The 26,551-nt window shown below is 47.3% G+C and overlaps 1 protein-coding gene across 2 annotated transcripts; it reads right to left on the reverse strand.

The window, feature by feature from the left end:
- Positions 1-321: 321 nt before the first annotated feature.
- On the reverse strand, positions 322-26,000 carry LOC116227394 (TGF-beta receptor type-2-like). 2 transcript variants are annotated; one of them, XM_090143635.1, is made up of 7 exons: positions 25,782-26,000; positions 12,738-12,888; positions 10,028-10,230; positions 6,921-7,882; positions 6,604-6,745; positions 5,802-5,929; positions 322-2,535 (listed from the first exon to the last, which is right to left on the reverse strand). In XM_090143635.1, the coding sequence occupies exons 1-7, from the start codon at positions 25,996-25,998 to the stop codon at positions 2,323-2,325; spliced, it is 2,016 nt and encodes a 671-aa protein (XP_089999761.1). In that variant the 5' UTR covers positions 25,999-26,000; the 3' UTR covers positions 322-2,322. The 2 variants fall into 2 exon arrangements, with proteins under 2 accessions (XP_089999761.1, XP_031446530.2); XM_031590670.2 differs by having other exon boundaries at positions 324-2,535; positions 6,921-7,735.
- Positions 26,001-26,551: the final 551 nt, after the last annotated feature.

The raw sequence follows: 26,551 nt of genomic DNA on the forward strand, positions 1-26,551 counted from the left end.
CTCTTCCACCATCATCTGCGGTTTCATGCTGAGAAAGCTGTTACTAATTTTGTCATGTAAAAATAGACCAACCCTGAAGTAGTCTTAAAATACTAGACGATTCCTTTTAACGTGGGGATGCTGCTAGGAAAATAAAGTCTTCCTTTGCTCAGATGATCACAAGAACTGGAATGACTTTGTGATGTAGATTTAATAATGATGCAATTTTCTAGTTTATTTGGGAAACGAAGGATGGAATTGAAAAATAGCTTAAAATTCTAGCCACTGAATATCCAACTCAAATTTTGACATTTGTGTGATTTTTTTTTTTTTTTTCTAAGAGCTGCAAGTACTCAGCAGACTAATGTGTATTTTTAACACTGACCAGATTTGGTTCTCTTGCATAACTGCTGTTGTTTCCATCTTGTACCTTCTGGAGTGGAGGAAAAAGAGATCACTGCTGCTTCCTGTGTAGATACTTCATAGAACCACAGTAAGTTAAATGAGGAGCATGGCAAAACATAGGGTTTAGCCTTGTGTTCCTTTCTTTATGGCTTGCTTCAGCTCCAGAGAAGTTGAACAAAGTTCTTGCTCGTCCTTGGTAATTTTAGGGCTCTCTGAGACATAAGCAGAACTTAGAGCCCTCTTTGGGGGGTACTTGGTTCCCTGCTGCTCATGGAAAACAGAGCGTGATGTGTTGCTTCTATTTAATGTGTGCATTCAACTGTATGATCCGGAATGTGTGACTATTGACTTGGTTTTCATGGGGAAAAGATGAATACATAAATTGGAGTCTGGAGTTTATTTTCACAAAAGCTTCTCAGTCTGTTTCCCTCTCTATGCCTGAAAGCATTCTTTTGAGAAGAATATCTGCAGTGGAAACTGTCAAGTCTAGAGGAAGGCCTGCTTCTCTAGGATTTTCATTTCAGCCTTCAGAAGCGGAGGAGCAGCCTTCAACTTCCAGTTTGCACAGGTTGATTCCCCTCTGTCTCAGTCACCTCTGGAAGGCCAGACAGAGACTTATAAAGCCTCTCAAACTGAATTGGGAAGTAGTAGTAAATATATACATCATTGCTATGTCCAAACAACTCAATGCAAGTACAGTGAGGAAACTTTGCACTGAATGGTAAAGGAAAGAGGGGTTTGACAGCTTAGGGGGAGATTGGTGTGAGAAAAGCTGCCTAGTGCCCCCTGTTCCTTCTGGGCATACAGAGAACAGTCATTAACGTGTTAAATGAGACTGACGTTAGGTGTGTGTGGAAAAGAGTATTATTATAGCAAACTGGAGGTGTGCTTTGAGGGAAAGGGCTCACTTGAGCGCTGTAAAGTGATAGGAAGGAGCAGCCAGGTGTGCTGTGCTGGCAAGCAAAGTATTCCTCTTTTACACTATCCTGAAAGAACCTCTGTGTAGGTGCACATCAGGTATGGGCTTGTAGGACTTCTTGGTAGCAGCGAGAGGGTTTACTACCTCTTGCTTACAAGAGTGGAAGGATTAAGATTTGCACAATGCTGTGGTTCGGTGTGGTGTGACTTACCTTTCTCATTCAGTTAATTGCCTTTCTACCGCAGAGGCTGCTTGGCTCGGTCTGGGAGTTATGGGGAGTAAAGGTCCTTGCTCTGTATGATCGTGTTTCTTCAAGTTGAGTAATGCTGTGGAGGAGGGGAAGTAACCGCAGGAAGAATTGGCCAACGTGCTTATGTTGGCAGTGTTGGTGTGGTAAGATCTGGTTGGGGGTGGCTGGGAACCAGACTGGTGGCAGGGATGTGGGAGGTGTGGTAGGGAGTTTGCCAATGCTGAGTGGAGATCTCTTAGAGCAGCAGGAAGTCTCAGGAACAGCAGTGCCTGTATTGGTCTCTTGGCTTTGGATTTTTTTTTTTTTTAACTGTTGAAGGAATTTCACCTGAGTAACTTCCATGCTCTTTGTTCCACTGCAACCTGTAACATCTCAGGCTGCTCATCTTTTTTGGGGTTTCTTTGTGTGTGTGCGTATGTGTGTGACAGGGCCGTTCACAAAGTGTGTGAGCTGTGCAGAGTGAGCAGTTAGAAGAGAAACTCCTGATGACAGCCTGGAAGGACTTCCAAAGATGGATATGAAGTTCACGTGCTTATTAATAAAAGATTAAATGTTGTTATTTTAAAAAATAATAAAAGAAATGCTTTACACCATTATATGCTTAAAGTAAGTACAAAATCAGTTCATGTATAGTGTTGCACAAAAAAAAAAAAGTATTGATTCCACAGTTCAGCCCATCGCTGGGAGGAAACAGATGTAATAAATAAGTTATGCACTAGATCGTAGTTCCTTTCCTGGGACTCTTGTGCTGAGGCTTCCTGCTGCTGCATCACGGCATGCTCCTGCTCCCATCGTTGTCCTGCTGCTCTCCTCCTGCAGAGGCTGTTTTGCCGACCTCGTTGTCCGTGTTGTTGTTGAGGATGTCATCACAATCCATCTGTGCCATCAGGTTGAAGCGCTCGGCCACGCAGTGTGCGGTGAGGCGAGCCTCGGGGTCATGGTCCCAGCACTCTGTGATGGTGTCACACAGGAAGCGCATCCCCTGCGGTCAGAAGGGTTGGTGTTAGGAGCTGAAGGCAGGGAGAAGAGGAACGAGAAGCTGATTTAAAGCCTTTATGCTTTGCTGGGCTTTGGGCAGCTTCCCAATGTTTGTGCATTGAGATAGGGCCTTAACACATCCCCATCTCCTCAGCCTTGGCCACTGAGATGGAGCACCCCGAATTCACGAGGGAAGGGGAGGTGCAGGTGGTAACCCACAGCACTGTGAGCCGAGCCTGGCTCTGGGTGTCCCCCACACATAGAGGGTTGGGTAGGGGCACCTTGAAGGTGAGTTTGAAATTAAACTTCTTAACATGGCTTTGTTTCAGCAGCTTTCTCAAAGGGGAAACCACACCAAGTAGTTCAGCATTGCATTGAGTAGTTTCTCACCATAAAATCATGTCTTATGTGGGATTGAGTGCTCTTCAGTGTGCTTCAAAAGATTCAGTTCCTCTGGCTTACAATGGTTATAACCCCCACTAATGTCTCCCTTCAGGAAATCACACAAATAGAGTCCCAATATTTTAGGCTCAGGACAGAAGTACTGCACTGGTGTTTTCCCCCTTTGAAGCTAGCAGCAGCAGCAGCGTTGAACCTTCCTTTGACTCTGTAATTCCTATCATGTGCCTTTTTCATCACTGACAGCAGAAGTTGCAACACAGTGGAAAAATCATTATTCTAAATAAAGCTTTGTGTTTTTTTCCATGGTTTTGTGCATTTCAGCTTACAATTGAGAACCCAAAAAGATGAAGGTGAAAGAACAGTGTGAATCCTACAGCAATGTGCCATGCTGTCACCTGCCCTGCTGCCCCTTCCCCTGACCTCGCTGTGTTGCACTGAGGCTCACTGGGCAAAGCCTTCCACAATGGACACAGATAAGAGAGAATGGGAGCATGCAGTAGAACTGATAGAGGGTGCATTTCATTGCTCCTGACAGCACTCATCTGTCAGCCCAGCTGGAAGGATTTGAGGCTAATTAACTAGCATCCAAAAATGAGCTTGTTTAACTAAAGTTTTCTCAAACAGAGCTGGTCTATTCTTTAGTTGTTAGATCTTTCTGCGCTTACTTTACCCTGCAGTCTTCATGTTTATCCGCAGTTTGCCTTGTAAATGTGATGCTCCTTTAGATGTGCATCTTGTTATGCTTGCAAAGCAGTCTTCGTGCAGGGTTTGTGCTTGGTAACCCTGATTTCCAGGGGATGCTGAGATCCACCTACGGTTCTACAAGTGTGTTTTTTAGCAGCAGTGCTGAGTTCAGCTCCTGCTGCTCCTCCTGCCCTGCACCAGCCCTTTGGTTGTGCCAGTGCAAGCGGGCATGAACCAGCTCTAGGAATTTACTTCACTGAGAAAACGCCACTTTTCTTAATAGTAGGGAGTAAAGTGAGGTGGGAGCATGCGCATTTAAGAGTTAATTGGGCAGTTTTGGAGATAAAAGTCTCAATTGGCCTTGTTGTGCAGTTGGCAAACTGTTGTGTTGGGGCTACTGATGGGCAATGCTCTGGGTGAGTCAGCTGCCAGGGATTTAATGCTGTGACCCCAATGATATTAGCTGGCAACCCTAAACCAGGGCCCACTGCTTTGGCCCTCACTTCATTGAGAGGGAGCCCTGCAGAAGTAGCATTTGGAGCTGTGCATCCCCTGGGTTTGCTTTGATGGGAACAGAGAATCACAGAATGGCTTGGGTCAGAAGAGACCTCAGAGATCATCTCGTTCCAACCCCACAGCGGGAGCAGGGCTACCAACACCTGCTTCCCTTCAGGTCCCTCATCTTGGTGTCATCCAGCACGTCCTCCAAACAGCAGCTCCTGGAAGACTTCTGCTGCCTCCCAGCAGATGGTGCTGCCCTATGCTGCAGCCCGGGGAAACGATGTAAAGCCGAGTTTGTGGCAAGCTGCTTCTGACTGATATTAGTCAAACTCTCAGGAACACATGACTTCATTTGTTCTTCATCCCCAGTGAGTATCAGGTCTTATAAAAGCTGTTGCCTTTATAAACCTCGCTCTGTTTGTGTGCTAGGCCAGCCCAGCTGTAGCAGCAGTGCTGTTTCTCAGCAGTAACTGCAGTCAGCACTTCAGCTCAGCACACAGCACAGCTATGGTTAGGCTCTATTAGAGTGTGACTTCTGACAGCCCAAGCCTCTGTGCTTTTTTCCTGTGATTTCAAAGTTTATCAGAGACCTGGGAGGTGAACATCTGAGATGAATACTCAAAGGCTTCAAGCACGCAGTCATGCTGATTTAAGTTCCGTGTTTTACTACACAAAGGAAGAAGGCAGGGCGAACACAATGAGCTCACTGATAAACTCGCTGACGGGCCAACAGAAACCACAGTAATTTGTTGTTGTTTTACTGTCTCTTCTTTTGAAAATTCTGGGTTTGTGTGTTGTGTGATGGAAGGAAGCAGTATGTTTTATGGATAGGTGGTACAAAATGACCTGCGATGATCAATGCCTGAGCACTGCAGACCACAGACTCTGTTTCAGCTTTTTTTGGGGGGAGCTGAAATAGTGATCAATGTATGGTGATTTTCACCAAGGCACATGAAATTTAAGAAGCACCACTTCAGGTGAGATCTGCAAACTGTGTTCAGCCCCTTGTGTCCTCAATTCATGAAGGAAAGTACTGGGGAAGAGAAGGCCATTTTGGTGCAGTGTTTCTGGAGCTGGTTGTTCTGGGAGTGTTTTTGGGTGATTTTAGAACAGCATACCTCGTTACTGCTGAAGTGCGTCTACTCTAGCATGCTGGGCTATGCTTTCCATGCTAAAATGCTGTGCTCTCAGGCCTTCTGAGCTAAAAGGTGGTGAAAGGTTTTCCCTTGGGAAGACTTAACCCAGCAGTTTCCCTGCTGTAAGCTTCATGCATGTCTTCAGGCTGTTTCACTTGAGGGAAGTGCTGCCTGTCTTCCCCTTTCCTTGTACAAGTGGAAGTCCTTTCTTCCAAGTATGAGGTTCAGGATGACCTCTAAACTTCAAACTCCTTGACCAAATAGGCAGAAGCCTGGATGCTCCATTTGGCTGTGCTTCAGCATCCACAAGATAACCAAATGTCATTACTTGGCATTCATAACTTCTGCTCTTGGCCATTGATTCACCAACTGTGAATTCTGCTGTACCCCTAGCTGTTGGCTTTTCCGTACTGGGGAAGTGAGTCTAGGGGAGCTTATCTGAGCTCAGCCAGCCACATTGATTTGATTGCAGCTATAGTAATCTTCAGGATGGGTTAGTAGAGAAGGACAGGATGGTTTGCCTCTGAGCCAGCCGCTCCTGGCTTACCTGGTGCACCAGCCAGCTGCTGGGGATCTCAGGCCGCCCTCTGCCATGCAGCACAATGTCTCTCATGGTGTCCACACAGGGTTGCTCCTGCACTTTTGACCCAAAAGGCAGCTCGTAATTCTTTACCTCTGCAAAGAAGCAGTATTATATGATGATTTTCTCACTGCAGTGCCTTGGTGTGGCCTACTGGGTGAGAAGAAATTTGTTTTTATGCATCTGCATAAATAAACAGATCTGGAAATAGTTTAGAATTTGAGTGCAGAAGTGTAGCACCAGATTTTCATGTAAATGTTATTTTCAGAGATGAGATTGATGGACTGCCCGACCTCTTCCCTGAACCAAGGCTGTATACTGGAAAGAATCCCAACTTGTCTGCTCCCACCTCTGTGACCAGTGCTCAGAGTTGGATGGTTTCAGTGTTGTGGGTTAAAACCAATGTGCAAAACCACTGTGATACCAGGAAATGCCAGGCCCTGAGTCGACCACCTGCCTTGTGCTGGAGACCTCCCTCAGCCATCCACCCTGGTACGGCTTTCTCCAGCTGCAGCCAAAGATGTTGTGATCACCTCTGCTGCTCCTCAATCACAGTGCCAGCCCCCTAGGGGGTGGCGGGGCAGAGGTGGGCCCTAGGTGAGATCTGTCCCCGGCTCTCAGCAGCCACCTGAATCCAGGTGCTGCGATGGACTGCCCTGCATTGGGTTGGAGCACTGACACCACCAGGGACGTGACTGGATGAAGGTCCCTGTACATAGAGGAAAGGAGCCTAAGAGGTGCAAGACAAGCCTGGGTGTGACATTCCTACCTCCCACCACTTCACATCTGGAGGCCATCTCCCACAGAACGAGGGCCATGGAATAGACGTCCATCTGCTTGAAAGACTCCAGATCTTCCAGGTTCACCCTGGACTCCAGGACCTCTGGGGCCATGTACCTGGCAGTGCCCACCTGTCCGCAGAGAAGAGAGGTTAGCAGGGGCTGGGGAGCACATGGGTGAGGTCTTATGCTCCGGATGGTGTGGTGTAGAGACAGCCCTATTTGTAAATGCCACATCTCCCACTCAGGGCCGTGCATTTGATGGCATGCATGCCTGTCCAAGGGGTGCTGAGGTTCACATACTCACCTGCCCACTGTTAGCAAAGTCATCTGCTGTTAGTGAAGGGTCAAGGCGTATGGCAATGCCAAAGTCACAGATCACACACTCCTGCTCGTTCTTTACCAGGATGTTGGTGCTTTTGATGTCCCGGTGAGCAATGGGGATTTTCGGCCGGCCGCAGGCTGTGTAATCACTGTGGAGGTGAGCCACTCCATTCACCAGTGACCCTGCCATTTTTTGCAGGTCCATCCAACTCAGGATGTGTCTGGAAAGATAGTCCTTGAGGTTGCCCCTGCTGTGGTAGGCGGTGATGAGCCAGTACTCCCTGCGTGGCCCCGAGCCCCTGTCCTCAGCCGTGAGGAACTGCAGAACACTGTCGTGCTTGAGACTGGCATCCGTGAAGATCTGGCTCTCGTTCTTCCAGGAAGAATACTCCTCACAGGGAAAGATCTTCACTGCCACTGTCTCATACTGCCCTGAGCTGCTGTGGTTCAGCTTAGCCCTCCACACCTCCGCAAACTGCCCCTTGCCCACCATCTCGTCCAGCTCAATGGGCAGCAGCTCGGTGTTGTGGTTGAGGCTGTTGGCGCAGGTGGGGTTCATGGTGGCTGGGCCATCATCCATCAGCACGGACAGCTTCTCGTCCTGCTCGGCAGCCCTGCCTGGCTCCTGCAGTGCCGGACCCTGCCCCTGCTTCCCAACCCAGCTCTTGGCCCTCTTGCGTTGCTTCTGCGTGCGGCAGAGGTAGAAGATGACGGTGATCATCACCGCCACCAGCAGCGGCGGTAGGAGGCTGATGGCGGCCACCGGGATGACCTCCTTGCTCTGCAGCATGGAGTAGCCTGCGGGGAGGGAAGCACGGAGGAAGGAGCTGCCTTGAGGGGCCCACGACATCTTGTTTTGATCGCGCGTAGGAGGAAAATATGCAGGGTGGTTAATAAGGCGCAGCCGTTCGCAGGGCGGTAATGCAGGCTGCACACAAATCCCATCTGAGCAAAGAGTAAGAACCCAGATGTATGCAATTATTAGAGAGCCATTCATTTGAGTCCTGGAGTTAGGGCCCGTTTGTCAAGTGAAGGTGCAGGAGGCCAGCCCTGTACACCAGGCTGCAGCCTGCACCCTGGTGCGGCCACAGTGCCATCAAGCTGCTGGCACGTGTGTGGGAAGTGGGCCCTCCTGCCTATGGGGTGGCACTGAAAACTGTGAGAGATGGTGCCATAAAGAAGCGTTGCTTCAGTGCCGTCTGAGTGTCACAGAATGGTTAAGGTTGGAAAAGACCCCTAAGATCATCTAGTCCAACCATCAACCCATCAAAGTATCACTTATCATCGCAGTGCAAGCACTGGCACTGCCTGGGCAGCTCCCTGTTGTTTCATGGCTTTTAAGCCCGTCTGCCTTCAGATCATCAGAGGGGGGAACAAAACCCTAACCCTTGCGCAACGTGTAATTGTGTGATGCTTTGATGTTCGCGATTCCTGGAATAAACATGCTGACTTCAGTAGAGATATTCAAGTAAAATCTTACTCAGAGGTTTTCCTGCCAAGTATAATAACCCAGGGGAAGAGGGATAAGAATCATTCCATAAGCAAAACTCTTGCTGCTTGACCTCAGTATGTGCAGATCATAATTCAGGTTCTGGAAAAACAGAGCATTTTGCTATTTTCCTTGGCAAATTTCAAAAAACGTGCTGCAGCTAATTTCTGCGAGGCTGTGAAAGCGTTTCTAAAATAGGCATCAGGTTCAAACCACAAGATCAACCTAAACTGATATAAATCAATAACTAACTCAGGAATATGTTTATTTTGGAAAGTGCGAGGCCTGGATATCACCTACTGCTTTAATGGCTTTTCCTGATGCTTCAGATCCCATCTCTGAAACTCTGAAGCAAGAGAATAGGCTTTTAAGGGCGTTGCATGCACAAGTCCTGAAAGCAGTAATTGCTGCAGATTCCTTCCTGAGGATGCCCCTTCCTGATGCCATGGGGGGCTGCAGCACAGCTCCTGTCCCTGCTACCTATAGCAGCTGCTTCTCTCTGTCTTTCCTGCAAACAGAAGACAGAGAGGGCCCACGCATTGCCCAGCTCTGGCTTTTGGTGTTTTGCATGCTGGTTGGCACAAGGAGGCTGTTTGTGAAAGTCTTGGCTGGGGGTGGCATTTCCAATGAGCCAATTGTCGTTTTGGTGTGAAATTATATATGCTGGCACCAGCTTTGGGATTAGACTATCTCTAGAAGCGTGTGTACCTGTTATGTTTGGCTCAGCAAGCAGCAAAGAACTGCCAAATTTAGCATCATTCGCTTCCATTAAAAGTGGCTTGTTTGTTCTAAGAATTTGCATTTTATGTGATTTTTTTTTTCCTAGCATTGTGCAAGAAGCTGTGCTGCTGGCTTTGCAGGTTATACTTAGCCTCACTTTCAGCATTTCATGAATTACAGAGAATCAGAGGGGCTTTGCTTTGCCACTGATATGGATCAGATGCCTGATGGGCACTGGGACAGATGTGGTCCATTCAGAGCTACAGAGATTTGGACAACGCCCCAAGAGGTTCAGGGTCCAGTTAGCAGCTTTTCCAAAGCGTATGACCCTCCCGAGGAACAGACACAAGCTGCCTCTTAGCGGGAGTGGATTCACAGCTCCTGTTGGACCTGCAGCCATCTGCAGGGAAGTGCTGCATCAGGAGAGTGTTCCCAGCACCACCTGCTTTTGGGTGCCAGCCCTGGTGGGTACCAGGTGTTCCCCTGGTCTGCTGGTGTGGGATGTGTTCAAGTGTTATTTTTTTTTAAAGCCTTTGGAGCATAGACTTCTTCAGGATTACATCAGCTTTTGGGTTCCTTGGTTGATTCACCCCATGCCAAAGGGTGCAGCCTACTGAAGGACACAGTGGATTTTCCATCTCCTGATGTTCTCAGGAGGCATTTCTGGGAGGGAAGGGTAAGCCACAGGAAAATTATTGGGCTCAGGGCAGCAGTAATGGGGTACAAAAGTTACCTACCTCATACAGGAGGTCAAAGCAGATACTGCATCTGTGCCCAGTTTCTTGGAAATGCAAAACTGTATGGCTCCCAGCATACAACTTGTTCATCATTAGCATTGAATGCTCCTTCTCACTTCAAATAACATCACCAAAAGTACTCACCATTAGTATGATTTTCAAAGATAAGCTTATCATTGCACTCCTGCTCATCCACACAGCCACAGATGTAGATGATGCCGTCCTCGCTGGGCTGGTGGGTCATGATGCAGCGCGAGGTGTTGTAGTTGGGGACCATGAGGTTCTCTATGGGGCGGTGGGGGTTGTGGCAGAGTGTGCTGATCCTGATGCTGTCATTGTCCTGTCTCCTACAGGGCCAAATGAACCAACAAAGCATTAGGTTACTGGCACAGCCACCCATAGCCACAGCCCACTGTCACCTGCATGTCGTCTGAACCTTCTGTTGATCATAAGTTCTGTGCTGTATATGGGAGGACGTGTTAGTGGTGGCTCTAATGTAATTCTCATTATATATACTTTAGATATTTGTTTAATCTTTTTCTCTGTTCCAGATGGTGAAAGAGAAATTTCTAGAGCACGCCAATAGTGGGACTTGAGCCAGGCACTCCATTGTTTTGCACAGATAATTCACAAGTTTGTTGGGTTGGGTAGGGCCAGCCCTGAGGCTGAGTGCAGGATTTGAGTAAAATCCCTCCTTTCCCAGTGCCAGCCTCCTCCATCCTTCTCCTCTCAGCACATGTGTTGGCAGAGCTGGTTGGCCCCATCTTTTGCCCTGGACTAATTGCTAGTGCTTACACAACATCTTTGCATGACTGCTTGTGCCCAGCTGAGGGAGAAGAGCCCTTGGGTCACCAGTGGGGACTATTTCACAGAATTGCCTGGGTTGGAAGGGACCTCAAAGATCATGAATCTCCAACCCCCTCACTACAGGCAGGACCACCAACTTCCACATTTAATACTAGACCAACCTGCCCAGGGCCCCATCCAACTTGGCCTTGAACACCTCCAGGGACATTCTGACATTTGGCACTTCAAAATAGTAATGTGAGGTTGATACAGCTCCTGGACAACGGTGAGGCCATGGCTGTGTTTATAAGCTGGGTTGGAACATGGTGAAACAGATCTGCCTCCAAACCCCCAGGTGAAGCTCACTGAGCACCACCAGCATCCACTGCCAATGGCAGCATGAACACAATGTGATTGAGATAAGAACCAGCTGGGCAGAGAAAGAGCACATTAAAACTGCATTTCTCACCTTATGGTTAGTCCTGTTGGTAGACAGATTTTATTTTATACCATGGGGTATGGTCCTTGTGAAAGGAGTCAATTTTGAGAAAAGTAAGATAATACAGGGAGATAAATGTCCCCCTGCTGGGGCTTGCTCTCTCCCATCACTACCTGGACTAATAGGTGGAAGAAAGAGATTATAGAGGCAAGACTGAGATAGGGGAAGGAGAAGTCTGGGGAGCAAATAGCAAAGCTCCTCAGTAATGTGGGTTCCTGGGTGATTTATAGAATCATTTAGGTTGGAAAAGATCTTCAAGATCATGATATCCATTTAGGAATGGCTGGGCATGAACTGGGGTATATTCCTTCCAGAGCAGGTGGTGGCAGCTGCAAAGAGCTAGAGCTTGGAGGTGGGACAAGCTGCTGGGAAGGAGAGTTGGAGCAGAGCTAATTGGGGTGATTCACATGGCACGAGGGGTGGCAGCTGCAACAGGGCTCAGAAGACCTTCACTTAAGGTGGATCAGCTTATCTCCTGTAGAGCCAGTGAGTAATTAAGAGCTAATGAGGAGCAAAGGAACAGCTGTTGAGGCAGAGTGCCATTGTAGACCCTTGTTTCTGGAGGAAGATGGAAGTGCAGAGGGATTTCACAATTCTTTCTGAGTCAGCTGGGATGTTGGAAATAGAACTGGGGGAAATAATACATTTCTCACCCTTTTCCTGCTGGTAGTGGGTGAAACGTCCCTGTCCTTTGTTCTTCCCACGGTTTTTTGGGTCTTCGTGGGACTTCTTCAAGGTCTTCTCCATACATGTGCACAGGGAAATTTGGGGCAGAGGCGATCTTGTTTATTTGTTTGGGTTTCTTGTTGGTCTTCTGCTTTTGTTATTTTTTTCCAGTCCATAATGCAGTAGTTACATTGAGGTAAAAGTCTGCTGAAAGCTGGGCAATCTAGTGTTCACACTAATTAGCAGGTTGAGATAAAGCCTAGCAATATGTGCTTCCTGGATTTCACTCTGGCAGCCGAATTAGAAGGGACAGAGGAGAAAATCACTTTGGGTAGACCCAAAATGCACTTTAGTTCTAGTTTTGCTCATTGGAGGCCACTCATCCGGGTGCGTGCTTGGTCTGAAATGCCAGAACACATCTCCTTTCCAGGCACTTCCAGCAAAAGCCAATAGGGCTTTTCCCTGGGGACGTTGCCAGTGGTCTAGTACCAGTGTAGATGTTCGTGCCCCAAGTGGGGACAGATCTCTGGGGCAGCAACTCTTCCTCTGCATCCCTGCACCTGGAGCAGACTTTTTCCATCCTGATGCAGGAAGAGATATCAGCTTTGGACATCACGTCTGCTGGCTTTGTGCAGCAGGCTCAGCTTGCAAAGCTAAGTTCAGGTTTATGTGGGTACAGAGGAAATATAGCATGCTTGTGGTGCTGTGTGGGGCATATATCCACATAATTTATTTAGAAAATAAACCACTCCTAATTATAGTTAAGACCCAATTGCATCTCAGTTATGATTACAATGGAGGCAGTGGGGGGAGGAAGAGAAAGCCCCTAAGGATTTTTATAGCACGGGGTCCCCACAAGCACATTCCCACCAACCAACCGTTTTTTCCATATTCCCAGCTCACCATATGGCCACGCAGATCTCAAAGGGGTCCTCGCAGTAGGAGTTGAGGTTGCAGTTGCTGTAGCACACCTCCCGCTCGCAGGCTGGTGGTGTGGAGTCGCACCACTTGCACAGGTTGGTCTTCAGGCTGCGGCGTGCACTGGCACAGCAGGCTGTGGGCAGAGGAGACAGCAGTTGGCCACTTTCAGTGAGTTTCAGCCCAAAGTGACTCTCCTTCTGCATGCATTTGTTCTACCCCGTTGCTGAGTCCAACATGTTTTAGAGGATGGGAAAGCGATGAGCTGATGCGATTGCACTGGCCCCATGGAGGCAGCTTCCTCCAGACTGGAGCAAGTTATCTCTATTTTTAAAGGAACTATTCTTGGTTAAGGAATAAATCCCAGCTAAATTTAAACTTCCTGTTTTAAGGCTGCTAGATGTATTTTTCTTTTTTCCTTTGACTTTTTTTTTAATGAAGCCACTGAATGTCTTATGTAGAAATACATACTAGCATGTACTCGATAAGTAGACTCAGCAGCACTCAGATGGGAACCTGAATTACAGCAGCCACTTTGCAGAGGTGTGGGCCATCTGTGAGTCTTGCAGTGAACTTTCATTGCATGTAGGTAAGGACTGTGTGGGAGATTTTAACTCCAAACAGGGTAGAAAAGCAGTCATTCCTATAGGAAGTCTACCCAGCTTTAATCTGCTCCCTTATAACCTCTGGTAAAGTACCCAGGGGAAAAAAGGTATTTTCTGAACAGATGCATTGGGAAATACAGGTTCTGTGGCACACAGAGACAGAGCTCAGTGCTCCTGTTCTTCCCTGGGTTCCCTTCATTTGGGGATCCCAACACAATGGGCTGCTCTGTGCTGCCCTTGTTGCCAAGGCTGCTGAGGCATGAAGGTCTGCTGGTGGGACAGCAAGGATGGCCATTGCTACATCCATGCCTGCTGGTCAGTGTTCTCCTCTTGTGCCTGCACTGCCCTCATTGCTCAACACCCATTGGGAGTTTGCTCTTTATTTACTCATTCCCACAGGGCTGATATTTACTTATTGATGCCCCATGGGAGCTCTGTGCCAGGCTTAGAGTCAGCTACACTGCAGAGCGAGGCAGCCAGGGAGGATGAAAGAGTTAAATATGGAAACGAGAGCCAGAAATACAGCAGTAACCAGACAAAACTCTTTGGAGACAAATTGTTCTAAACTAGCTCAGCCCTCGATGCTGTTATCTGCAAGAAAGGTCAGAGCAGGAATACATCTCTTTTTTCCCTTCCTAATTCTCCCACTAAAACTCAACCGAAGTGCACAAAGCCCACTGCGAGTTTCTCCAGAACATTGTGTCCTTGAAGCATGAGCTCGTAGGTACAACTGAGCTGCCACATCACTCGTCTTGGCCATGATGAGACCCAGATGAACACTTTCAATATTAATACGCGGATGATTTAATAAAGCTGCACGAGCAGTAAAAGTAACAATACGCTTCCATAAAGGGGTTCCAGATGTTGCCAAGGCAAATGCTAAACATCAAAATACAAACTTCAAAAAAAAGAAAAAAAGCTGGATAAGCAAAACTTGGAACAAACTATAAACTAATTAAATGTGGGTTGCGTTTTCAAAAAATAAATTGAAGCCATAAGGATGTGATGTGAGCCAATAAATAGTACAGTTAGTCAAAGTTACTGTGGAAAGACAGTTGGGAAAAGGGTTTGAAGTCACCGATGAGGTGGGCTCCTAGGGAGCTTGGCTTCCTATCAATAGGAAGGCTTGTTCTCCTGCATATGAGAATGGGATCAAGTTTTCTGGTATCTATAACCAGGACCTCAGAGATGCTATGGGGAGAATACTAAACAATTTTTAAGTAAAGGAGGAAGGGAAAACTATGCCAGAAGTGCATCCCCTGTGACAGCAGCAGGCTGATACCACCACCTGCGCTGACCCCAAGCAGGGTGAATGAGCGAGAAGGAAGCCCGAGTGGGAGGAGATGGAAGCTCTGTGTGTTCACTATGAGGACAGAGGAAGAACTTTGTAGCCAAAGCAGTGGTACATGCAGGCAATTTGCCCTGCTGCAGCCTGGATGAAAAGCTTTGGATCTCAAATCCTCTCTGCCTTGCTGTTTGGTGACAACACAACACCGATGGACTTCAGCAAAGGCACTTGGCATGAGGTGCTAAGGCTGCCTCCTGCACTGGAAGGCACCAGAAGAGGACCTGCTCAGGTAACCTGCAGGTTATGCTCCATCTTGTCCTTAAACTGGATTTAAGAATGAGGCTGAGGTGCAGCAGGGACCTGTGGGCAGCTCACTGGGTGCTAACTTGAGGTGTGGGCACAGCATGGAGTGCTGGGCTCAGTGACGAGCCCTCTATCTGCTCCCAGCTCAGGAGCAGGCTTTGCACTGGGCTGTGGTCCATGGCCAATGACATGGCTCTGCAATAACAAAGCCACTCATAAAATTGTTATGAGAACAAACAAATTCCTTCCCTGTTATTTACAACACTTCTTTCTGCTCGCTCACTGTCCCGTGTGAGGTCTTGTCCCCATCACTCCTGACCTGTCATGGGCAGAATGCAGCAGGGCAATTCTTACATCCCCAATTTCCAGGGGAAGACACACAGGGCTGTGCAGCCTTCTGGCAGTGTCTGGCATGAGCTGCCTAGCAGGACCCCGGATTTCCTGCTTTGGGAGACCAAGTGGAGCTAGCAGACCCAATATCCCACTTCTCGCCCCGCGAGGCTTCTCTGTGGACGGTGGCAGTGCGCACACAGCACTGGGTTCAAGGGAGCAGCTCTGCCCTCAGGTCCTGCATCGTCCTGTGTAACAAATACCGTACTTGGCAGCGGGCGCATGGAGTGAGGAGTGAGCCAGTAATGTTTCCTGGTGAATAGAAAGGGGTTGATTTTGATTGCATTCGACATCAGTGCTTCCCAGTGCCAAAAAGACGTGCAGTATACGTTTCTGGTGTGTTTGGACCTTCTTCAAACAGGCTGGAAACCAACTTACTCTACCACTTATTTTTTCTTCATGAAAATAACCCTTTGTATGAAGTGTTTAGCAAATAATGCGCAGTGCTATTACAAGGTGAGGTGGGTATGGATTGTACAAGAAGACTTCTCAGATCTCTTTCAGATGCCTGAATGACATCATGATCTGACTTCCCTTTGGAGAGCTGAGCTCAGCCGAACGCTGTCTGTCCTTCTGCTTTGGCCATCTCCAATGTTGTTGGTGTACCTCCTGAAGTGACCTTGTGCTGCTTTGGGACTTGGGGATGTTTCATGGTGGAAAAGAGCACTAGTCCAACCATCAGCCCATCCTCACCATCCCCACTAACCACGTCCCTCGGTGCCATGTTTAGCCTTTTCTTGAAAACACCCAGGGATGTTTTCTGTTTGATTTCAGTCAGCAGATGCTTTGAGCAACCTGGTCTAGAGGGAGGTGTCCCTGCCTATAGCAGAGAGGTTGGAACTAGATAATATTACGGGTCCCTTCCAACACAAACCAATCCTATGTTCCTGTGATGATTCTATGTCTTTGCCTATGGGTGAGCACGGAGCAAGTGGTTTCCATCTGCTCTCAGAAGTGCTGGGATCCTCCATCCTCTGGCCACCACCACATCCACCTTGGCCATGCTTGAGGCACTGAAATCAGGCAGGAAGCGTCTCTACCAGGAGAACTCCAGCTCCCTGCCCCAGATCCTGCTTTCCACCCCTCTGCTGGGCCTGGGAGGGCTGCATGGGTAATTGTCGCCCATATTGTGCTCTCACTCGTGTTTAAAAACAACAACAGCTCCACTGACTCATAGATCCTACAGCCTCTGAGTCATTTTTTATTTCTGGATTTCGCTGCTCTGCCCTTTGCAATGAGGGGAGCTGCATGAGCACTCACACACACACACATCAAGTTCACATTTGTTTTTCCCCTATAAAAACAAAACCATTTCCATACCATTAATGAAACAGAAATGATTTGACTTAGCGTTCCCTGGCTTTTATTTTCCATTGTATAAACTGTGCAGATGAAATAACGATGGCTGTAAAGTAAACCTCTCTCTCTCTTTTTTTTTCCCTTTCCTTTCCCTTTCCAGGCAGCTTCTTTTCGAAATAGCAAAGAGTCACTTACAAACTTGGCCCCAGCACTGCGCCGGGTGGGATTAACCCCTGCATCCCCAGCTCTGCTCCTCTTCCTGCTCATGCTGTGAGACAGAAGCAGCAGCAGCACCAAGGGGTGCCACAAAGCAAAGTGGGGCACAGGGTCAGCAGGGAAACACTGGCAGGGGAGCAATGTTTTTTCACTACAAGAAAGACACTGAGGCGCTGGAGCTTGTCCAGAGAAGGATAATGTAGCTGAGAAGAGTCTTACAGGAAGCAGCTGAGGGAACTGGGGTTGTTCAGACTAGAGAAGGCTCATGGGAGACACTATGGCTCTCTACAACTCCCTGAAAGGAGGTTGTGGTGGGGTGGGGGATGGCCTCTTCTCCCAGGTGATAGCAATAGGACGAGAGGTTATGACCTCAAGTTGTACCAGCAGAGGTTCACATTGGATATTAAGAAGAATTTCTTCTCAGAAAGAGTGGTGATGCAGTGGCACACGCTGCACACGGAGGTGGTGGAGTCACCATCCCTGAAGGTGTTGAAGAACAGTGGAGATATGGCACTGAGGGATGTGGTCAGTGGTCATGGTGGGAATGGGTTGGGGTTGAACTTGATGGTCTTAGTGGTCTGTTTCAACCTTAATGATTCTACAACAAGGAGAAAGGGATAGGCAGGTGCCTGCGGTGGGAGGCAAGGAGGAAGAAAGGGTCAGGTGCAGGATGTTGGGCTAAAAACCTCTTTTTAAAGTGTGCAAGTCTTTTTCTGTTGAATCTGGCAGTCTCTGCTTGGGTCTTTTTCCATTTTGCTTGCTGGGGACACCAGTGCTGACATCTCAGCCAAATGTCCCCTCTCCACACCATCCCCACAGCCACTGCCTGTGCTAATTGATGCCACATCTCGCTCCTGCTACTTGTGGGGCCCTTATGCTATTGCAGAGCACCCTGGGGACAACCAATAGGTGACACTGCACTCCTTCCTGGAGCAGCAGATGCAGGGTTATGTGAGCACGTGCTTGGGAGAATGGGTGGGATGAGAAGGGAGTGTTGTATCTTGAGCATTGCCTTCGAGGCTTCCAAAGACAGCAAGACCATTTTTCCTATTCACCCTTCTCACATCCCACATCTCTCAGCACTGGTCAGATGTTTCTCCAAAAGCCAGTGGCCAGGCGGGTTGGTGACACAGCTGAGCTATCATTGCTCTTCTCAGACTGGGTGATGTGTTTTATATTATTTCTCTTGGATTTATTAAGCATTATGTAACCAACTAACCAATCCCGCATGCTATGAAATCGCTGCCGATTTCATGTCAGTGGAAAGTAAACAAAAAGTGTTCTGAAGTGGCAGAGCCGAAATTCATTTCCACGTTCAAAGCAATCCTTGGAGGATTTCCCCATCTCTTCACCACCAATTTGCATCCAGGCACTGCTGCAACCCATTAGAAAAGAGATATGGAAAATTTACATGTAGCACACAACAGGCTGGTATAAGCAAATCCTCTCTCTTTATACACAAAACAATTAAGACCAAGGTTATTTTACTTAATTATTCTTAAACATCTTTCTGGATTTTGTGATACTCCTTGAAATGGGTTACTCTGGTATGTTTCTCTTTTAGGGAGGATTCCTCTGAATAAGAAAACTGCTTGCTAATTGTACCTGTGGTTACAGAGCTCAGCAGAACCCCATCCAAAACAATGGGGAAGGCACTGCGCACTGTGCAGCTTTGGAAGGACTCTGAGCACCAGGTGAAGCAAAAGCAATGCCTCCATCAGGCGCTACTCAGTGTATGCACCATGGCTCTCCCAGGAACCCTTCTTGTTGGTGCTACAGATACCCTTCTGGCCATTAATGCTGGTTTGCACACAGTGAAGTTGAACTGAGGATGGAGAAAATGTGAATCAGGTGAAATGGCCTCGCACTACTTTGTTTGCTTGTTTTTTTTCTCTTTCTTTGAAACAGTCATTGATACCTGGTAGTTTTCTTCTATTTCTGAGCCCATTTAGCCATGCATGTATCGTAGAATCATAGAAAGTAACCTGAGCTACATCATCAGCCAAGCCAGCTCTGGGGGAAGACCCCAGATCCCCGTAACCTACTGGGCAGCTGAGCCCAAACCCAAGCTGCATTGGGGCGGCTGGGATAATGGACTGAGGTGGGGGCTGCCTGCATCCAAAGACACCACCAGCATTGCCCACTGGTGACAGGTCAGGACAGAAGATGCCTTCAGGGGCAGGGGGGAGAGCAGATTTTTCAAGATTAAATCACAGAGTACAATGTTCATAAACAATTTTAGCAGCTCTGCCAGTGCCTCCACTGACCTGGGACTTGGCAGGGTGAAGCAATGTGTTGGCACAGGGCTGAGTTAGCGCATCCCCCCTGAAAGGCACCCTGTGATGAATGGGATTCACAAGCTGCATCCTCAGAGGCATCCAGATTGCAGCCATCAAACTGCTTTGGGCCCCAATTGTTTTAAGTCACTGCAGATCCAAAACAGAAGAAAGAGCTGGGAGTCGGCTACAAATATTGCTCTGCCTTTGACTTCTGCAATCCAAGAAAAAGTATTGCACAGCTTTTTTTTTTTGTTTTTACAATTCTCTTCATATTATGCCCAGTAATTATCTTTGTATATGCTTCACAGGCTCTGCAGGAACCTGGATCTCTGTGAGTAGCTGGAAGTGCAACTTAAAGATATCATCCAAACAGGTAAACGTGTCAGAAATGTTATCAGGGTCACATTTGGGCAACAGGGTTTGCTCTATTTTGAGTGGAAATGTTTTGCTGATGGTTCAGATGAGCTTCCTGAGGAGTTTGCAATTCCTGGCACACATTCGATTTGCCATGTGTTAGAAAGACTTTGATGAGTTCACAAAGAGACATTCAACCAGAGCTGGTCTGAGAATTTTGGGTGGACTTCTGTGATGGACCGGTTTGCGTTGGTTGGGTTTGCATTGTTGCAGTTCACTGGGTGCTTGAGGGAGCAGGGCTGAGCCCTGGGCTGAGATGCGCAATAGCTTCCCACCAGTGCACTGCCACCAACACATTGCAGCACTGCCTGTTCTTTATGTCTGTTAACATTCTTGTATAATATTGAATTTTGCCCTCATTTAAGCTGGATCTAGTAGTCATAAAGTGCTCTGTGCTGTCAGAGAGAACTTCAACTCAAGGCTAGAATGGATACAGATGCAAAAATCTTTCTTGTTTTTCCTAAAGCATCCCTCATATAGCACATAAGTGAGTAAACTGGTCTGCTCTCTGTGCCCCTGGTGGGAATGTCTGCCACCACCTCCAACCAGCACCAACTGCCTTTTGACATATTAAAGACACAACAGGAACTGGGCTCCCCGGGGGATGCTTGTACCCTGAGGCTATTTGGGGGAGGATGATTAATTCTGCTGCTCATGTCTCTGTGTCACTTCCCTCTGTATGGCAAAGGATCTTGTCTGCTCTCGTGCAATGGCTGGGGCTAATTTTGGGATAGATTTAGCTTGGAAAAAATACTTTAGGCAGCGAGACAGCAGCTGATTCAGTCTGTTCTAGGCTGGATGCTGGTGTTCAGATGCTCCCAGGCAGCGAGTTCTCTAGCGACATCAGGCAGATGTTCCTTGTCTTGTCCCAACTGTGCTCCATGGCTGAGCCAGACCCTTGGCTGATGGGACACCACCGCTCATTCTGCATGAGCACAAGCACTCTGGTGTAGGATGGCTGAAATCAGGAGGGACTGGTGACAGTATCTCCACCCCAGCGTTGCTGCGAGGATCACGTATCCAGCTTTGACCGCTTCAGGAATCCCAGCCAAGGCATGGGGTTGAAATGGTTAGTGGGTCTCTGCAAATTGACACCCAGCACCAGCTCTCCTTTGCAGTTTGTTTCTGCTGATAGCTGCAAATCGCACACTGGAAATGTTGAAAAGGCTTTTCCCCTTTAAATCTTGACTCCAGCTGTAAACGATCCTGTATACTCAAGGGGAGCACTTTGGTGAAGGTATGTTCCCAGACCTGCCTGAGTCCACCTGGGCAGTAGCCAGAGGGATGGTTGCAGGGCACAGCTGGATACACTAATTGCCCCAAAGAGGAGAGGCATTTGCTGTGGTATAAATCAGCTGCTTCTTGTCAGGCGTGTTCCTGGCTTATCAATGGGAAGTAAAACACTGCAGTGCAAGAGCTCCAAGAAAGGCCATGTCCTGGAGCAGCATAATTGGTGGGAGCAGGGGCTGCAGAGGTGATTACAAGATAAGCAGGCTCTCCCACTTCTCCTAAAAGCTTGACAGCTACCAGCAGCTGGCAGGAGTATTTCGGCCCTATATGGGCTCTCATTAAAAGAACAAATGGAGAAAAGAAACATGACTCCGATGGACCTTACAAAGCCTTTCTGGAGGCAGGATCACAGTGGTCTCATCCTTGCAGCCACTCCTTTGTTTCTCTCTGAAGATCCCTAAGAAAGTGCTTTCCCACAATTGGGCTTCAACGCTAAGAAAAAGTAGCTCTGCCCCATAATGCAGGCAGCCATCACTGGTGTTGTCTCCCTGCGAATTGGGCCTCTTCCTGCGTGAGGCTTTCACTTGGCACATGGTGTGAAGCATTAGATGTGGAAGGAGCAAAGTGTGTGGGAACTGCTGATTTCATCTCCTTGGTGGGACTGTTTTTTTTAATAGCGAGATGAGATGTGGCACTTCCCTGAAAACATGACAATCCATGGAGAGTTCATTAGTTTATGGCAAGTTGCAACAGCGTGGCAGCTGTCTGAAAGCAAATGTTACTGCAAAGAGTTATTCACTAAGGGGAGAGGAAAACATGTCCTAAGGAAATCAACTTCATGGATCAATATAAAGCTGTAGAGACAAGCAATAGAGTTGAATGCTTCCTCAGAATAAACGCTTCCGGTTAACCAGTTTTAATGCCAATGATTGCTCTCTACCTATTTATTGAATACGTGGGACGCATCTGCTCAGGACTCTAAGAGGACTAACAAATATCATGACTTCAGCTGACTGAACCTTTTTACCACCATTACACAAAAATATCTTTGTGATCATGGAGAAATTCAAGGACAGGTTGGATGGGGCCTTGGGCAGCCTGATCTGGCCGATGACAGAGAGAGATGATCTAAATGATCTTTAAGGTCTTTTCCAACTTAGGCCATTCTATCATTTATGACCATTATCCAATATTGATACCAGCATTAAGAGCAAAAATTGGTTTTTGCTTTTTTAGAAAACAGTGTGTTTTAATTTCAAGAGCTATGGAATTATATCTCTAAATGGACTTTTTTTCTGCAAACTTAATTTAGATGTACACTGCTGGTTTTCTTATTCTTGAATCTCTAACTTGCATCAGTGGCAGAAAATGCAGTACCAGATTTGGCGAAGCGTGAAGGTGAATTCAGGATAATCTATCATTATCTCAGAGTCTTATGCCAATCACAACTCTGCAGAGGATTCCAGTTTTACAGCGTCAGGGCTTTCCTTGTGCTTGTCCCTTTACTGGGGAGTATGTTGCTCCAAAGTCAAAGCAAAACAAGATGTTTCTTGAGAAGCTTTGTTGTAGCCAGCCCTGCTGCCGTGGCGGGTAGCACCCGGTTCCATACATTTCATGGCTTGGGAGAAGGGCTCTGTTCTTCAGAGCTCCGGATCAGTCTTGGACTGCTTCTTGGACCCCATTCTGCATGTGCATGTATCTGCCTGTGAAATAGATGATGCCCTTCATCATCTTCCTTTCCTTTGTCCTCTCACTCATTCATACTTGACCCTAGGTTCCTGTCTGAATTGTTGTTTGTTGCGGTGCGATCCTGGTAGCTCCCCTGCCTGAGGAGCTTGCTGGCATTCTGGTGACAGTGCAGCCCTCAGTTTTTGCTCTGGTGACCTTGGAAATAGGAAACCAACTTCTTGAATGAGATGCCTGAGGAGCCTGGGATAGGTCAGAGAGGAGTTGGATGGATCAAAAGCCAGAGATGTTTCTCTGACAGCTCTGGGTCTCCCAGTCATGATTTATGAATTACATACAGTCTATGTGTTTAGCAAAAAAGGCTCAGTGGGGAAACAGGAACTAGTTTGTGCAAACAGGAAAGAGCATGCAGCTTCAGCGAGCCACTATCCAACAAGAGATACCACCTCCAGCTCTCTCTGGAGCCATCAGGGTGCCATGCAGGAAGCAGTGAAATAGATGGCAGAAAACATCAGGATATGTTAATGGGCAATCATTTTAATGGGAGATGGTTACAGGAAAACAGAGACCAAACCCAGAAGCTGGGAGCTGTGGACTCGAAGCAGCACACGTAATTTTCCCTCTCTGAGTAGCTGGATGTTGGGTTATGAGCCAGCTAGAATCCATGCCATGGGACACTGAGTCGTGTGGCCATAGCCTGGTGAGAGGAGAAGAGTGACCTCTCCTGAGCTGAGCAGGCAGGAGGCCTGTGCTTCCATCCAGCTCTGGGCAGAGACAACTTAAAAGGCAATGGAGAAGTGGGAATGGCATTGGATAGTAATGTGAGGATAGAATAGGCCTCTCCAGTACCACATCCTGAAGTATGACTGCAAGCCATGAGAGAACATACTCGCTGAAATTCCTGAGCAGATGTTCCCCTAGGAAAAATCCTAATTATAAATTTGAAGGCCGAAGCATTACAGCGTGCACAGTGCAGTAACCCCATATCCAAACTGTGACTTTTGGATGGGCCATGGTCTACGCAGGAGATAGTCTTGCAGTTGTCAAAGGCTTTGAGCAACAAAAACCTACTGCATTCTGAGTCTGAGTAATTACCTGCTGAAGTAACTTTGCAATGTTGTGATCTAACACAAAAGCACCTATTTTCAGCTTCCAACATGTGAATCTTGTTCTTTGTCTGATGGAAGAGGAATCCCTCTGCCATAAGGAACCTTTCCAGGAACTTTCTGTAGGCCATGACTATCTCACCTCCCAGCTCCCTCTGCATCAGCTAAGGGCAGCAAAGTACGTAAGCCTCCACTGTAGAACAAGTTTTTCCCATCCTGAATGATCCTTGTATTTTTTGTTGGAGGTAGGAGGTGAAAAGGGGATGGCCAGTGTGGATCCCACAGTTGTCTCAGCAGCCCTGGGGTGACCCCTTAGAGAATAACAAACTCTTTGAGGACATTCAGTCGGCACTGGTGAATCTTTTCCAGGATAACCAAACACCATCCGTCCATTTTCTCTATGGTAATTCCTAAATCTCTATGCTAAGAGGAGCTACTTTACTGCCATCACCAAGCCACTGCTGTTGCTCTTTGCAGGGAGGCTGGGTGACTATGGGGATTTGCTGCTGGAAGAACAACTGAATGCATATTTTCAGCCATTTTGGGGAACTTGCTGTTCCCTCCTCTCTCAATGTCAAAGCAAAGTGGGCCCCCAGGGTGCTTTTACTGTCACAGAATTACTGTAATGTTGATATTAACACTATACTCGATGGATGGGAGGTAACTCCAGTAAACATATATCATTGTTGAGCGAAATCAGAGAGAGCGCGCCTTCGCTTATTTTTTTTTCCCCATACCGAGACAGATGCTGTCATCATATCATTCACGTAACCTTTCAAATGAACTTAGTAATCATGATATGTTTTGGTTTGGCTTCTTTCAGATTAAAACCCTGCCTTTTAGAAAAAGGAAACCATAAGTTAAATAACTCCAAAATTAGGTATTTCTGAAGGATAATTAGTGGTCTTCTTTCTTACCAAAAACAACCCAAGGCTGTGCTTTAAATAACACCTTGTAGTAATTCCTTCTGTGCTGCTCCAAATGTGATTAATTTAGCAGGATGTTATCAGCATAGCATCCTACACTTCAACCCATACTTTAGGGTATTATCTGCAGTAAGGACTGCTATGTATTTCTGCAACATTTGGAAAGTAGTTGGCCTGACCTTATGTTGTAAATCCCCCTGAGTGGGGCTCTCTGCTTCAGAAGTCACAGCAAGAGTTGTGTTTGCTACAAGGAAATTACCAACCAGCTGTATTCTTTCATTCCCCATTTCTGTAGATAGGGGGACCCATGGAAAGCGGACGCGGACACAGATCCCTGCCCCCCATTGTTTCAATTGGATGCAAATATATGGGCACGATAATCCCAGCGCTTATTGCTTTGAGCAAAAAGCAGTTTCAGTTGAATTGGAAATTCTGTACCAAGGGGAATGGGTCTATATCTGGAAAAGGGCTCGCTGCAAAAAGGGAGCAAATATATAAATATATACTATATAGGGATATATGTGTGTATACATATACATTGGGGCTGTATATACAGAACGGCACGCACACATACTTAAGAGATGTGTATATAACACTCGCTCATATACAAATCTTCTCCTTGTTATGAAACAATCATCGGGATATAAACAAGAGACTTTAAACCTCGGATGGGCACGTTTTCAAGTGCTGCTGGAGGATTTTATCTGCAGTCCTGAAGAAGTGCTATCAAAACCTTAACAGGGTACTCATTACAAAGAAATCTTTACGTAAGTGCTGGAAAGGTTTGCCGAAGAACCAGATGTTGTTGCAAGGACAGCTCTCCTCCCCCTCCCCACTTCTTTCCATCTTTAATAGTTCGATTAATGCTGCACATAAACCCGGGCTGATAAAACTTTACCACATCTGGACACTGTTGAAGCCAGACCATTTCACGGTGCACTTTGGTCGCTTTTAATCTTCCTCGATAAAGTAAAAGCTTCCACCAAGCCATGCTGACCGACGTACAGACTTCTGTGCTGTAAACACTGACATCTGGGAGCTGCTCTCGGCGAGCACGCAGCGGTCTCTGCCGAGCCAAGCGCTCGCCCTTCTCCGTAAGAGGAACGCACAGCTGATGCTATCGGAGCAGCACTGCGATCAGATCGCTGCAAAGCTCTCCACTATTCCCAACCCTCCACCTAATTGCTGTCAGGGGAGAAGTCAACAATTTGCTCTTTTTCTGGAGGAAGGAAAACTAAACGACCTCTCTGCTTAACATTGCCCAAGAAGAAACATTTCTGTACTCACAGAAAGACAGTAGCAGCAAGGAAAGCAGACCCAGTCTCCTCCAGCAACCCATTTTCTGGATCCAGAAGCTCGGCTTCAAGGTGTTGACCCGTCCATCCTTCTTCCTCTCCGATGTCAACCCCACAGCCCCAAATTCATGAGGCTGCAGGCTGGGAAGGCGGATCCAGGCACAGCGAACCCAGCTGTGCGTGGGGTCCGCCCAGGAACTGCAGCTCATGAACAAACTCAGCCCAGCTCTCCTCGTGAAATATATACAAATATGGGAGGGGGGGGGAGCTGGGGGAAGAGCTCTGGCTCTGGGAAAAGTTTGGTTTTTCCAACTGTGGAGTTGAGCTGCTCTGAGCAGCCCAGGGAGCTGTAGAAGGGACCTTCTGTCTACTGCAGGCATCTGAGCAGAGTGGCATGGGCATGGCCACAGACTTCTTCCCTCTGACTAAAACACGGAAAGGAACGCTTCAGTACTCTGAGCTGCCATTAATTCACTGTTTTTTCCCCTTTCAGAAATCAGCTCTACCCTATAAGTAAACTGCAATGGGATATATCTTTAATAGGGATAACTGGAGAGCATACGGCAACTTCTACAGAAAGATGGCAACGCTATGAGTTCAGCCTGAAGTAGGTGTTTTCAAACTCGTGTGTCCTGATACATTTTACTGAGTCAGAGCCTAGAATAATAACAGAGCATTTAAATAGCTTCTTTCACCCCAAGACCTCAAACTTGCTTTACCAAAAAAACAAAAACAAAAACAAAAACAAAACAAAAAAAAAAA

The sequence above is a fragment of the Phasianus colchicus genome, chromosome 7 (assembly GCF_987193195.1).
Source record: "Phasianus colchicus chromosome 7, bPhaCol1.hap1.1, whole genome shotgun sequence".
NCBI lineage: Eukaryota > Metazoa > Chordata > Aves > Galliformes > Phasianidae > Phasianus > Phasianus colchicus.

What these genes read in the sequence shown, in the direction of transcription:
- LOC116227394 (XM_090143635.1), bottom strand. Translation starts at nt 25,998, where the DNA reads ATGAGCTGCAGTTCCTGGGCGGACCCCACGCACAGCTGGGTTCGCTGT. An exon ending in CTTTGAAAATCATACTAATG is followed by an intron (nt 7,883 to 10,027) that starts GTGAGTACTTTT and finishes CTCTTTGCTCAG; the next exon opens with ATGGGATTTGTGTGCAGCCT. An exon ending in GCAGCTGGCTGGTGCACCAG is followed by an intron (nt 2,536 to 5,801) that starts GTAAGCCAGGAG and finishes TTCTGACCGCAG; the next exon opens with GGGATGCGCTTCCTGTGTGA.